Raw genomic sequence first — 15,714 nt, 5'->3', positions numbered from 1 at the left:
TCAGCGTGATCAATGTTGTCTGTTCGTGATGAGCGCTCCGGTTCGTAGGTCAAGGTGGAATCCCTTACTCGTGAGCACAATGTCCATGCTACTTGATATGCACATTGCACACATTGCACAAATGTACAGCAAGGCCCCGTGACTTACTGAGGTCCTGTATGGCGCAGGGCAGCACTACGGTGTCTCCTTTTTTGACCGTGTGTCCGCCGGACACGGAGACAAACCGAGGCGGGTAGGGGCCGAGCTGGTTGGGTCGCGCCGCCCGCTCCAGCGCCGGGCCTGGAACACACAGACGCACGTCACCACACATCGTGGAGCCTTGAGTATGGAGCCGAGCGAGTGTAATCCAATACTAGATTCATTTCCTTCGAATGCATATTTTCTACTTTTCATAGTTTGAATTTTAGTCACTGAATGCATTATACTGTATATACCCTTATAATTCGTTAAATAATACAACTGTGTGCATAACAATCATACAACTGAACAATGCAGTTACATTATGAAATGGATGAAGTTCATCTATTCATTTTTAGGAACACCAATTTCCATAGAAATGGCAACAATTTTGTCCGTAGCTTGCACATGCAGCATTTGCATGTGCCGACAGTCAAGAGGCCGTCAGGATACCCGTCGCTTGGACTTGCGATCCATGTCATACACACTTTAATCTAGCGAGCCGGGAGTGGTCATGCAATATTAAACGCTTTGCCGGTGCATCCACATTTCATTACGCTATTCAGCCGGACCCCTTTCTGGAACGGTACGACACAATGACATCCACTTAGATATATCGTAGATAGCAGAAGGTGGCATTCATTGAGTCACGTACAAATGTATAGCATGCATACATGTACACACAGTCGTAAATGTACGACTCGGCAGCTCTTTTTTCGTACGCTGAAATATATTCGCATTGTGTATTGTGTACGCTTGTAATATGTATGTGTGAATACATTTTACAGGCAAGACGCATCGATCACATTTTAACTCTGCAGCGGCAAACTTGGAATTAGAGTTCTGCACGGCTGCAATTTTCCACAGCCTAGCCGCCCCGCAGCCGTCGCTCCACAGCCACAGCCGCCCACAGCCGTGGCAAACTGTGGGCAGCCAGCCGTCAGCCGGCCGTGGATACTTTCAATGAAATGCAACCAAATAGTATATAATAAGTTGTTTTTAGTTGAAACATATAGCCAAAAGCACATTGCAATGGGCTATAGATTCTCAAGCTCATGCAGCATCATAGGTCAAGGTTAAGTGGTTGTGTATCTGGCTTTAGGCCAAAGGCCTGAAGCCTGATGCGCAACGCATGCCTACACAAGCCCTTGCAAGGGGTTAAGAAAGATGGGTAGGTAGGTACCTACATCAACAGAAAACATAAACAACGAACCAGAATAGAAGCACTAGCAGTGTAGACATCTAATGCCAAATCCTGAAGTATGGTTGTGGGACAGAACAACAGACCCTGATGCTTTTCGTTATCAATGTTAGGCATGGAAAATGAAACTTAAGTTGATGGACTTTCAAACAGTGATTGTCTAGTCAAAACTCTTGCTTCTTTCTTACCTTGCATATTTTCTGGGGTGTGATATGCCAGGCTTGAAGCAGCCTTCTGAGCAAGTCTCAAACTAATTTGATATGCAAGGCATTAAAACACTAGTGAGCATCCAAGAAAGAAAATTTTGATTTTTCCAAATAATGATCTTCGCTCAAATCCACAAGGACGTGCGAGGCACAATTGCCTCTTTCAATCAAAAATTTTACTTGAGTTTTAAATGACGTAAATAGCAAAGAAGTGGCAATAAATTACCTTACCTTACCTTACCTTATCGGTTATCGGGTAATAAGGCCACTAGGCCTGGTGGTCCCGCTCCAATCGAGCATGTGTGACAAGGTAAGAACGAGGCTCTTAATAAATTGTTTTGTGTCACTATAAACAGCCATAAAAATTATAATTTATAAATTTTAATGCTATAGAGTTAAAAACTTGCTCTTGAACAAAGATAAGGAATCAAATTTTTACATTTTAGAAAAAGACGTCATTTTGTTTGTAAAGTCAACAGCTCGCGTGACATATTGTGTTCAGGGTCTTCACCGTCACGTGAATTACGTGTTCAGGGTTTTCACCATTATGTGAATTAACCGTAAGTAAGGTTCATGCTCACTTATAATCTAATTCCATTGGCTTCGTTGACCAGCATTTTCTGTTAGCGGTCACTCACACACCAGTTAGAACATAAAGCGCCAGTTTTATATTATGTAATTGGACTTGCCGAAAATCCAGAAATACATCTAAGAGTTATTTTAGATAATATTTTATGAAGCCGTTACCTGCCTTTACCTGGGCGTGATTTCTTTTTCTATTACCTGAAAGAATTATTGAATGCTCGTCTTCAATAGCTGTAAGGTGCTCTCCTTGTGCTCTCCTAATGACCAGGTGAGATTGATTTGAGAGGGATGTGACAATGCAACATGTTGCATTTTCTGAAACTGTCAAGCTCTTGATGATGAAGGAACAATTGGTACCTATAATTAGTATTCTGTACCAGAGTGCAAGCTCCCCTACAGCAAATGGTAAAACCATTACATGTTTTCAAAGGCTTCACCACTTTCAATGTTGGTAGGCATCCTTTGCATGATTTTTACAGGCTAGACTGCTTATCAGAATGTAAGATTAAGGATTTAAAATTTTATTTTTGAGTACTTAAGATTGAGCCTGAAATCTCACAGCCGTGGCCACAGCCGTAGCCGTGTTCTTGGAGATATTTGCAGCCGCCCCGGCCCACAGCCGTGGGGCTGCAGCCAGCCGCGGCTGCAGCCGGCCGGTGCAGACCTCTACTTGGAATAGCCGAGGCTGCTCCGCCGTTATCTTCAGGCTGAGGCACTAGTGAGTCAACAGCTGCAGTGCCCGTCGGGCTGTTCGCCTCTAGACCGGGGAGGTAGACTGTGCCGCATGACACAAGTGTGGTGCGGCACAGCATAGTTGCCTCCTCTTTTTTTTTCAGAGCCAGTCTAGTCGTATTTTTGCTCTGTGGGCTACGTTCAGTGTTGGCACTGCGCAAGCCAATTTCAATGTGTTTTGGGAACCTCAACAAAGGCTATTACTTGTTTATTTTAAAATACAATGCATATATACGAGTAGACCTAAATGCCAAAATCGTGATGTGAAGGCGACCATGTCAACCCATGTGTCGCCGACAAACTTGTCGTTCGGAGTTCTTTTCTGGTTAGTTGTGGACTGTATTTTGTTCGGTGAGTTTGTGCGACATTCGTAGCCCGCCCGCCTGCTATGTGAGCTCCTGGGTTTTTGATATTCGGCGATTTTCAGTAGTAGATAGACGTGAAGATTTCCCGTAGAGGATTTATTAAAGTATACGCGAAGCAAGAAGCGGAAGCAGTTGTGAAGAAAACCGGTAGATGAAACACGCAGACACAGAGCACAATTCACATTCACTGTACAAATCTGAAGCACTGACACTGCCCCGCCGGGCGCGGCTGCGCGCAGGAGAGTCGGTCTGCGCGCGTGCTTCTGTACTCTGTCCCCGCTCAGCCGGGCGAGGCGTCGAGCGGGGCAGATCAGTCCGTGCGCACAGCGCGACGGTCGAAGTGAGACTCTGCCGGGGTCGTACGTGACCCACATTTTATACGCAATGCTTAAGACGTGTGCAAAACGAGTGCGAACTTGCACTGCAGCGGGGAGGTGGCTGAAGGCGCCAGCTTGGCGGCCTACGTGCCTTAAAACGACGTGTCTTTAATTTATATCTCGGTCTCGGTGGCGGCCGCGGCGCTGCTACGGCTCGGCAGCGTCGGCGGCACGCGTACCGACCGCCGGCCGCGTCTGCTCGCGGCCCCGCCCTGCACAATGCCTCACAACTCATCCTGAGTCTGGACGGGGTGACGGCGGTGCGGCGGCGGGACGGCTGCAGCGAGCGGCGGCGGCGCCGCGGTGGCACGGCGGCCGGCCGGCTATCACGGCGGCACAGCGGTAGCGCGGGTTGGTCCGAACACTTCCGTCGGTGACATCACTCCACCCCCGTGTTTGACCACAGGGAGAACACAAAATGACACGATCACCGACAAAGATGTACAAACAAGTACGATTTACACGCCTAAATCGAATAAACTACAAAGCACAAACGGCCACATGCGCGAGTTATGAAGCTCAAATTCACAAAGCAAAACAAGAATGAAGAGTGAGTGCGTCGGTAAGCACGCGCACGCAAAATACTCTTCCTTACTTTAACTGGTTCGGGGGCGTGGGCTCGACAGTCCACAGTAAGCCAGCATCATTTCTTGCTTGCGTTCGGTCGGCTAATGAGATGGCTGAGGAGGCGACGGGGCAAGTTCCAGAAGCGCCACCTTCGTGGCAGGCCGGGTATACGTACCACCTGCTGCCGTCTTGAGCTGTACGGCGCGGACTCGGCCGTCAGGCCCCGGGAACACTTGCAGCACGCGCGCCAGCGGCCAGTGACCTCGGGGCGTGTCAGACTCTGCTAGCAGCACCACGTCGCCGACTGCTAGGTTCCGTTGGTCAGCTTCCCATTTTCTCCTGTGGATCAGGGTATGGAGGTACTCCCTTTTCCATCTTCGCCAGAGATGGTCCGTCAGTGCTTGAACGTACCTCCATCTTTTTTTGGAGTGCAGATCCTGGCTGCTGAAGACTCCAGGGGGAAGACAACGGCTTCCCCTCCCCAGGAGATAATGGCTCGGCGTGAGAGCTGTCAGGTCTCTCACATCGTCTGTGACGTGTGTCAGCGGTCTACTGTTGATCATGCTCTCTATTTCGCAGAAGACAGTTGACAGCACCTCGTCTGTTGTCACCTCGCCGCCGAGCACGACCGATAGCGCTCTCTTGACTGCGCCAATCATTCTTTCCCATATGCCGCCCATGTGGCTTGCGGCTGGTGGGTTGAAACACCATTCGATCTGCTGCTGGCTCAGCTCGTCAGAGATCTTTTGCTGGTTCCACTGTGTAAGTGCCTCTCGGAGTTCACGTTCACCGCTTTTCAGGTTTGTTCCGTTGTCGGAGAAAACCTTCTTTGGACGACCTCGGCGTGCCACGAATCGTCGGAAGGCCATCAGGAAGCTGTCAGTATCCAGGCTGTTGGACACTTCCAGATGAATGGCTCGCGTAGCCAGACACGTCACCAGCAGGCCGTACCTCTTTTCTGTCTTGCGGAACCGCCTGACTGTGAGCGGTCCGAAATAGTCGATCCCCACGAAGCTGAACGGATGGGAGGTGTTGAACCGGTCAGCGGGAAGATCGGCCATTCTTGGAGGCTGAGGTCTCGCCCTTCTCTTGCGACAGATGGCGCAGTCGATAAGGACTCGTTTTACCTGCGAACGACCCCTCGGAATCCAGAATTTCTGGCGAACTTCGTTCAGGGTGTGTTCTGCGCCGGCGTGCATGAGCTGACGGTGCGTTTCGTAGATGATCATCCTCGCCACATCAGAACCTGCCGGGAGTAGAATGGGATGGCGAGCGTCTTCGTCCAGTGGGGCATTCTCTAGTCGCCCCCCGACTCGTAAGATGCCATCAGCGTCCAGAATTGGTGACAGATCGGCGATGCCGCTCTTCTTGTTGAGCTGCTGACCCGCCTGTAACTGCTGCAGTTCGGTCCTGTAGGCCTCCGCCTGCACCATCTGGAGAATGGTCTTCTCCGCGTCATGGAGCTCTGACACGGTCAGTGGGCCTAGGTTTCGCTGTCGCTTCTGCTCGCCTTTCAGCTTCGAGTTGCGGAGGAAGCGCAGGATCCAGGCCACCGTGCGCTTGTATTTTGTCCAAGACGAGAATTTGCTCGGTGTCGGCAGTGCTGTCTTTGGATCCCTCACCGTGACTGTGGCGAAGGCTCCAACTTTCACTTCTACGTCTTCTTCAGCCAGCTTCTGAACGTGAAGCTGCTCTGGCCACCCTTCTTCGTCACCTCGGAGGAAGTCTGGGCCGGATAGCCAGAGAGGGTTGTCGGCGAGCTCCTTCACTGTCTCACCCCTGGAGCACAGATCGGCTGGGTTGAGTCGTCCTGGGCAGTGCCGCCACTGACCCTTGTCTGACAGGTCGTGGATTTCTGCCACTCTGTTTGAGACGAATGTATGGAATCGTCTGCTCTCGTTGCTGATGTACTGCAGGACGACCCGGCTGTCGCTCCAGTAGGTGACCTTCTTGACTTGATCTGGTATCTCCTTTTGGAGCGCGTCCACCAAGCGCACTGCGAGCACTGCTGCCTGCAGCTCCAGTCTGACGATCGACAGTCTCTTCAGCGGTGCAACTCGTGTCTTGCTCATGATGAACGAGCAGTGATGCGTGCTGTCTGGTGAGGTCGTACGGAGATAAGCGACTGCTCCGAACGCTCCCTCTGATGCGTCGCAGAAGACATGAAGCTGACGTGCTATTGTGTCACTTGATGTTGGACGGAGGCAGCGTGGGACACTGATGTTTCTCAGTGCTGGCAGTTCTTGGAGCCATTCTTCCCATTCTTTCTGCTCCTCACGATCCAGCTCGTCGTCCCAGTCCAGTTGCTTGGTCCAGAGCTGCTGCATGAACATTTTGGCTCTGATGACGAAGGGCGCGGCGATCCCCAGAGGATCGAAGATCGACGCAGTCCTTTGGAGGACTCCCCGCTTTGTCATCGGGACGCTTGAGTCTCGGAATCTGAAGCTCAGACTGTCCTCTTCAGCATTCCAGACCACTCCCAAGGCACCTTGTGTGGGCAGCTCCGCTTCTGTGAGGTCTAGTTCCGGCTGGGCGCGCTTCTCTCGGGGAATGCTCTCCAGGACGCGCCGCGAGTTGCTTACCCACTTGGATAGATGGAAGCCGCCTCGGGAGAGTGTCTCTGTCACCTGCTTCGTCGTCTTCAACGCATCATCTTCATGTTCTTCTGATCGTAAGAAGTCGTCCATGTAGAAACTGTTCTTCACAGTTTCCATGGCCTTCTTAGGTAGCCCGCAGTCTTCTCCATGGTCCGCGACTGTTCTTTGGAGGACGTAGTTGGCAGACGCTGGAGACGATTTGGCGCCGAAGATGGTCACCTGCATCTCGTAGATGTCTGGTTCTCTAGTTTGATCCAGGTCGCGCCACAGGAAGCTGAGCGCAGGCCGGTCCTTCTCGATGACACGGACCTGGTGGTACATTTCTTGGATGTCTGCCACCATGCCGACTTTTTCTTCTCGGAAACGGAGCAGGACGCCGGTGAGGTTCTTCAGCAGGTCTGGTCCGGTCAGGAGTTTGTCATTCAGCGATGTCCCGTGCGATCTGGCTGCCGCGTCGAAGACTATCCTGAAGCGGCCTGGCTTATTGGGATTAGTCACGGCATGGTGTGGTAGGAACCAGCGTCTGGGTAGCCGGAGCTGTGCCTCCTCCCTGGACAGCTTTCTGGCGTGGCCCTTTTTTACATATGCATCGATCGTGGCCTGGTAAGCTGCTGCTTTCTCTTGATCGTTTACCAGACGCCTCTCGGTGCCATGTAGTCTCTTTGTAGCCATCACCTTGCTGTCTGGAAACGGCGTGTCGTCGTCAGTCTTCCAGAGGAGGCCAGTCTGGTAGCGGTTGCCGGTTAACTTGGTGGTTGTTGACTCTAGAAGCTCTTGCGCTCGACGGTCTTCTTTCGACTGTGACACTGACCTTTCATACTTGGCTCCGAAGGATTCAGTTGTCCACCAGTCCTTCAGCATGTTGTCCAGTTCCTCGTCAGCAGCGGAGCCTTTCTGGATGAACATCGCTCTTCTAGTTCGTCCATGTTTTCTAGGGTGCAGGTCGGACACAGCGCCAGTCAGGGTCCAACCAAAAGCAGTACGTACAGCTATCGGTTGGCCTGGTTGACCCACCCGGACCTCTTGCTGGATGACTGCTTCGCTGACGTTAGCTCCGAGCAACAGTTCCACCTGTCCATGGGAGCACTGAGGAATGTCCAAGTCCTTGATGTGACGCCACTTCTCCCGCTGCTTCTTGCAGACGTTCGGCATGGAGATGTCGAGAGATGGAACAGACCACGCCTCAGGCACGATGATTCTTCGAGTTTCCCCAGGGGCCACAGAGCTCAGCTCTAGCTTCACTCTAGTTGATGCTTGAGGTTTTCCAGTTCCTTCCACTGTCTGAAGACACAGCTGTTCGTCTTGTCCTGTGATTCCCAGTTGGTTCAGCACAGCTTCACTGCAGAAGGAAGATTCTGACCCTGAATCGAGAAGAGCATAGGTGTCACGGTGAGTTCCTGCCTTCTTTCCATGAATTCGAACTGGAACGATTTGTAGAAGAGTTCCGCCCGTCTTTCCGATGGAGGTAGATGCAGCCACCACACGTACCTCTTCTCCTTCTACCGCTGAAGTTGTTTCATTGGCAGGCCGACTGGCTACGGCTCCCGAGCGGTCGGTGAGGGGCGTGGTTCGTTTGGTGCTGCCATGTATCAGCTGATTATGGCGTCTCTGGCACCCATTTACACCACAGAGCTTGGTGTTGTGACATTCTCTGGCGAGATGTCCCCTTTGCAGACACCAGAGGCACAGTCCCTTGTCGAATATTAGGTCGATTCTTCTTTCGACGTCCAGATTTTTGAACTCACGACACTGGTGCAGTCTGTGCTCACCACCGCACTTCGGACACGACGCATTCCCACCTGGTTTCTGTGCCGTTGATGGAGAGGCTGGTGACGAAGTTGCGGTAGCATGTGCTGCTCGCTTGGTCGTCTGGTCTCTGGTTCTCCCTCGCCTGTCACTCGGCGTTTCAGCGGTTTGGCAGAGCGATGCAATTTGGACCTGCTTCAGCAGCCAAACGTCCAGGTCGATGAGTGATGGGTGTCTTGGGTGGAGTTCGAGCACATGTTTACCCCATTCACGCCGTAGATATTCTGGAAGTTTGACCACCGTTCTTCGGAGATTCTCTGTGCTGTACAGGTCCGCCTCATATCCTTGGGCCTGCATGAGCGTGACCGCGCAGTGCAGGGCGGAATGGAAGGACTCCAACGATCGAACACTGTTCTTCTGAGGAGGTTCAGCCGAGAACACTTTCTCGAGATGTACCTTAATCACATCCGTGCTTCGGCCGAAACGATCTTGTAGAGTTTTGAGGGCTTGTTGGTAGAGGTTGCCGTCAAATAACATGCCAGCGATGGCTTCTTGCGCTTGTCCCATCACTGACGCTTGCAGATGAGCCATTCTTTCTGCGTCGCTGAGCGATGGCTGGTCGTGCACGAGCGCTCGGAACAGTCCGATCCAGCGCGGCCACTCAGACGGCTTGCCTGAGAAGGTCGGCAGCTGGAGACGGGGGATGCTCTTAGTGAACGCGGATGTCGTAGGAGCCGGACATGGTGCAGCTGTCGGTCGCAGCTGATCTATCCATGACGTCTGGCTTGTGGACATACCGGGACTGGGCGCCACGGCCGGAGGTTCTAGTTGCAGAGGTTCTTCTCTGATTTCGGTTAGAGGTTCTCTGGGCGTAATGGAGACTGGCTCGGTGAAACGAAGTTGTGATCTGGAGCAGTTCGGCCTTTGAGAAACGCTTTTCTCGGTGATCGCTTCTCCCAGATTTTCATCCATAAAATCGTCTCGCCTGTCTGCATTGAGCTCGTCTTCCATTTCTTCCCTCAGGTCCGCCTCCAGTCGGGCGGCTTCAGCTTCATCTCTGGCTTTCTGAAGGTCTCTCTCGAATTGCAGTTCTTCCTCTTGCTTCCTTAGTGTCCTTTCTCGCTCCAGCTGGCGCACGCGCAATTCCTTCAGTTTGGATGATATCCTGGCTTCAGCTGATGCATGAGAGGCCGCCGAGCTGCCACTGACCTGTGACCTTGCTCGGCGAGCGACGCTACGGGTCATGCGTGACACTGAGCGTCCCATGCCGTCTTCAGGTTGCCCTCCTCCATCCTCGCTGAAGTCAGTCTGTCTCGTAGAGGTCAGCTGTAGTTCGTCTGTGGTGCTTGTCATGAAAGTCTCGATTTTCTCCTCGATTCTCTCTTTCTCCGTACGAACTTCGCTTAAGTACTGAGCCTCATTTTCTTTTTCTTCCTCACTCTGCGTGTATCCAGAGATACATTCGTGAACGGCCATCAACGCTTGGAAAGCGCTGTCCATTTCTCTGCGGATATTTCCAAACTGGACGCGTGAGGCTCTATCTGTCACGAGAGCTTCAGCGCGCCGGAAAATCCTTGTGAGAGCCGCCCGATGACGACCTCTCACCTGTCTGAGGTGCCGCCACTCCCCGTTGGAGCATTGGCCTTCTCGTGGTTCTTCTCGGGCTGTAGTCACTGCAGCTTGTCCTTGACCTGCAGCGGCTGGTTCAGCTGGTACTTCTTCCATGTCAGCGGTTTCTTCTTTGTCACTTTCACCCATTCGCTCTAGAGACGAGCTTGCTTCTCCACTTGCCATAGTTCAGGATCCGGCCCGGAGGACCAGCAAATGTCGCCGACAAACTTGTCGTTCGGAGTTCTTTTCTGGTTAGTTGTGGACTGTATTTTGTTCGGTGAGTTTGTGCGACATTCGTAGCCCGCCCGCCTGCTATGTGAGCTCCTGGGTTTTTGATATTCGGCGATTTTCAGTAGTAGATAGACGTGAAGATTTCCCGTAGAGGATTTATTGAAGTATACGCGAAGCAAGAAGCGGAAGCAGTTGTGAAGAAAACCGGTAGATGAAACACGCAGACACAGAGCACAATTCACATTCACTGTACAAATCTGAAGCACTGACACTGCCCCGCCGGGCGCGGCTGCGCGCAGGAGAGTCGGTCTGCGCGCGTGCTTCTGTACTCTGTCCCCGCTCAGCCGGGCGAGGCGTCGAGCGGGGCAGATCAGTCCGTGCGCACAGCGCGACGGTCGAAGTGAGACTCTGCCGGGGTCGTACGTGACCCACATTTTATACGCAATGCTTAAGACGTGTGCAAAATAGAGTTCTGCACGGCTGCAATTTTCCACAGCCTAGCCGCCCCGCAGCCGTGGCTTCACAGCCACAGCCGCCCACAGCCGTGGCAAACTGTGGGCAGCCAGCCGTCAGCCGGCCGTGGATACTTTCAATGAAATGCAACCAAATAGTATATAATAAGTTGTTTTTAGTTGAAACATATAGCCAAAAGCACATTGCAATGGGCTATAGATTCTCAAGCTCATGAAGCATCATAGGTTAAGTGGTTGTGTATCTGGCTTTAGGCCGAAGGCCTGAAGCCTGATGCGCAACGCATGCCTACACAAGCCCTTGCAAGGGGTTAAGAAAGATGGGTAGGTAGGTACCTACATCAACAGAAAACATAAACAACAAACCAGAATAGAAGCACTAGCAGTGTAGACACCTAATGTCAAATCCTGAAGCATGGTTGTGGGACATAACAACAGACCCTGATTGTGATGCTTTTCATTATCAATGTTAGGTATGGAAAATGAAACTGAAGCTGATGGACTGTCAAACAGTGATTGTCTAGTCAAAACTCTTGCTTCTTTCTTACCTTGCATATTTTCTGGGGTGTGATATGCCAGGCTTGAAGCAGCCTTCTGAGCAAGTCTCAAACTAATTTGATATGCAAGGCATCAAAACACTAGTGAGCATCCAAGAAAGAAAAACATTCATCTAATTTGATTTTTCCAAATAATGATCTTCGCTCAAATCCCCAAGGACGTGCGAGCCACAATTGCCTCTTTCAATTAAAAATTTTACTTGAGTTTTTAATGACGTCAATAGCAAAGAAGTGGCGATATATTGTTTTGTGTCACTATTAGGAGCCATGAAAACTATAATTAATACATAATAATGCTATACAGTTAAAAAATTGCTCTCAGACAAAGATAAAGTATCAAATTTTTACATTTTTAGAAGAAGACGTCATTTTATTAGTAAAGTCAACAGCTCGCGTAAGAAATATTGTGTTCAGGGTTTTCACCGTCTTGTGAATTACGTGTTCAGGGTTTTCACCATCATGTGAATTAACCGTAAGTAAGGTTCATGCTCACTTATAATCTAATTCCATTGGCTTCGTTGATCAGCATTTTATGTTAGCGGTCACTCGCACACCAGCTAGAACATAAAGCGCCAGTTTTATATTATGTAATTGGACTTGCCGAAAATCCAGAAATACATCTAAGAGTTATTTTAGATGATATTTTATGAAGCCTTTACCTGCCTTTACCTAGGCGTGATTTCCTTTTCTATTACCTGAAAGAATTATTGAACGCTCGTCTTCAATAGCTGTAAGGTGCTCTCCTAATGACCAGGTGAGATTGATTTGAGAGGGATGTGACAATGCAACATGTTGCATTTTCTGAAGCTGTCAAGCTCTTGATGATGAAGGAACAATTGGTACCTAGGTATAATTAGTATTCTGTACCAGAGTGCAAACTCCCCTACAGCAAATGGTAAAACCATTACAGGTTTTCAAAGGCTTCACCACTTTCAATGTTGCTGGGCATCCTTTGCATGATTTTTACAGGCCAGACTGCTTATCAGAATGTAAGATTAAGGATTTAAGATTTTATATTTGAGTACTTAAGATTGAGCTTGAAATCTCACAGCCGTAGCCACAGCCGTAGCCGTGTTCTTGGAGATATTTGCAGCCGCCCCGGCCCACAGCCGTGGGGCTGCAGCCAGCCGCGGCTGCAGCCGGCCGGTGCAGACCTCTAGTGCAAAACGAGTGCGAACTTGCACTGCAGCGGGGAGGTGGCTGAAGGCGCCAGCTTGGCGGCCTACGTGCCTTAAAACGACGTGTCTTTAATTTATATCTCGGTCTCGGTGGCGGCCGCGGCGCTGCTACGGCTCGGCAGCGTCGGCGGCACGCGTACCGACCGCCGGCCGCGTCTGCTCGCGGCCCCGCCCTGCACAATGCCTCACAACTCATCCTGAGTCTGGACGGGGTGACGGCGGTGCGGCGGCGGGACGGCTGCAGCGAGCGGCGGCGGCGCCGCGGTGGCACGGCGGCCGGCCGGCTATCACGGCGGCACAGCGGTAGCGCGGGTTGGTCCGAACACTTCCGTCGGTGACACCATGCACAAGCTCTTTTCATTTGTGGCCACTGTACGGCAGCTGATAACACATCGACTATTGCAGACAGGCCATTCCACTTGTTTGCGGATGTTTCGGAAAGCTATCAATAACTAATAGGTAATTGTCAATATCTCACGCTTAGTTTACACAATTTGATTGGCGTAAAAATTGGCCTCTGGCGTGATGCACTCATGGATCAATAGTTGGCCTCGGAACTAAAATTCCACATCCACTGCGTGAGCTCTTAGAAAGTGTAGTTACATGTAAATAGTTTGTGATCACGAAGCACCGCAACAATTACCTTTTGTGAGCCGCCAGCTAGGAAATGGGAACTGGGGTGCCTGCCCTACCGTATATGCAACATGACAAAAGCGAAACTGAAGCCAGCGAACACGGCAAAATGATTTTTCTTGGCATTTAAGCAAGTCGCAGTGTACCTGGCTCTAAATCTCCGGGACTTGATTGGAACCATGCCGACTCTTTAACCATCAGCTAAGAAAAGGACATTTGTGGTTTACAAAGTCGTAAAATCCAAATAGAGTAATCTTCCGCTTAGTCTTCTACGGCTATATGTTTGCTTTCATGATGCGTGTTTTCCTTCGCTTTTTATTTTCGACTGACTTCGATTGTTTCAAGCTGACAGGGAAGTCATCGCACTCCATATCATTACATTGCTTCCGTTAGAATTATGTGCGCTTGTAAATAAGGTTCGGGCGATATAAGCATGACCATCAGGTGATGACATTTCACCACTGGTAAAATGAGCCTGTACCGCGGGGAATGCGGCCATTTAACCGTCCCGGTAGAATCCAATATGGCGGCTGCGGAGGCACTCTGGAGCGGCGGTGGGAGGGCACCGCATGTGCTCAATAAATAACGTCGCCGGTGCCGCCCTGATGTGCTGGCGTGAGCGGCCGCTGTAACGTGGCCGGCAGTTAGCCCAGTGACCGCACCGGCATCCAGAAGGGCGGGCAGAGGCGCGTCGTCACACAGAGTCGACGGCACACGGCGCCGAGCTAGAGACGGGCATTGACACTGTAGGGAACACACGGCACCCGAAAGGGGCGGGCACCGCTTCTCCCAGAAATACACGGCACACTGGGACAGGGCAGGGAAGGGACAAACACTGCTTCTGTCAACAACACCGACACAGGTTGCAGATATGGCCAGTGTCGGAAACACGCTGCACAGGGCAGGGACGGGCATTACGTCCGTCGACAACACACGGTACAGGGCAGGGACGGACCCTCCGCACTCACACTGACAGTTGACACTTCGGCGATATGCAGCACAGGGCAGGGGCACACAGTATTGACATGACATTGGGGCAGCCATGGGCCAATTCGACACCACACAAAGATTTGGTTGCAGTCTGTCTGAGGGACAGGGCAGACCATTTGGCGCGACGCACTGTTTTGGTGGATCTGGTGTGTTTGTTTTTTTTTAAATACATTTAGTCCGAACCTTTTGATAGGAAGGATTCACAAGGACAGAGCCTCGCTAAGCGGTGCTTGTTGCGGTGACCCTGCCCTCTACCCTCCGATCGCGCAATTCCAATTCTATGACAGAATTTAGAGTCCAAAGTTTAACGTGCGCACGCAGCACATAGCCGCGCACGGCGGTCCCCTCACTGACTTCGCCTGGCTACGGCCTGCCACCAACCGCAACCATACCTGTCAGGAGGCTCATAAATGTCGAGCGCCCGTCGCGCTTCGAACCCGGACTGTTATAACCGGGAACGCGTGCTCTCACCACGCGGAGTCCAACGCTCTACCAACTGAGCTACGGGACCTGCAACGGGATTTGCACGACGCTTCTTACAATTCACGTAAAACGACGGAGCACTTTGAATGTGTCCATGGCATTTATCCAGCCATGTCCAATTCCACCGCGGTGTTGTCAATCAATAGCCGTTCCCATTAATAATGAATGAGTTCCATCCGATTCATCGCTTTCAGTTTACGTATTTATATATTATTTATGCAAGCCTATATGTGATATGTGTACATGCATTTTCGCTAAATCGTGGCGTCACTAAAATCGTGGTATCTGACATGATACACTGTTAAAAAAATTAGCAGTTTAGTGCTAAATCGTGCGCTATTCATTTGCTAATCAGGTTGTATTTTGCACCTTCATACTTTTTACGAACTATTTCCTTGTTTTCTATGGCATTCCTTTCATTTTAGCAGGCTCAATAGGGTTGGGACCTATCTGCATGCTCTGTATGTTTTGGTAAAATAAAAAAGCTCAGAATTTTTAATGATTTAATTTAAAATCACATTGTTAAAGGTAGTGTGCCAGCTTTCTTGGACCGTATGGAGTTAATGGCCCAGATAAGGAGAACCGGATTTTTAGAACTTATCCATACCTTCAAAACTCATGGAAACGTCTTAAATTCGTATGATATAAAACTTTATCGGAATTCACTGGGATTGTATTATTTGGGATTGTATTATTGTATATTTGGACTTGCATACGCAATACAATCCCAGTGAATTCCGATAAAGTTTTATATCATACAAACATAAACCTGGGAAAAATATGACTCTAAAACAGCACGTCTTAAATTCTTCAAATTTTGAGTACCCCAGTGCGAAATTCGCCCCGACGGGTTGTCGGTCGTACCCCAACCACATTTCACACCACTATGAACAATAAATGCACACACTGAAATCGCTATTACCGATATGCTCATCCAATCAAGTTTCGATAAACCCGTTCATCATCATCTCCTGCGGTTTCGAACACGCCTGTTAGGTGGCTTCTGAT

At 50.4% G+C, this 15,714-nt stretch overlaps 1 protein-coding gene across 1 annotated transcript in view; it reads right to left on the bottom strand.

The window, feature by feature from the left end:
- Positions 1-15,714, bottom strand: part of LOC122390126 (protein amalgam-like) — a 71,838-nt gene that overhangs the window by 19,198 nt on the left and 36,926 nt on the right. Inside the window, exon 3 of the mRNA XM_043382797.1 lies at positions 148-279. Coding sequence (XP_043238732.1) covers positions 148-279 — 132 coding nt within the window. The remainder of the gene's footprint in view (positions 1-147; positions 280-15,714) is intronic.

This window comes from Amphibalanus amphitrite, unplaced genomic scaffold, assembly GCF_019059575.1.
Source record: "Amphibalanus amphitrite isolate SeventyFive unplaced genomic scaffold, NRLGWU_Aamphi_draft 000383F_arrow, whole genome shotgun sequence".
NCBI lineage: Eukaryota > Metazoa > Arthropoda > Thecostraca > Balanomorpha > Balanidae > Amphibalanus > Amphibalanus amphitrite.
This window is presented reverse-complemented; position numbering and strand designations above follow the sequence as displayed.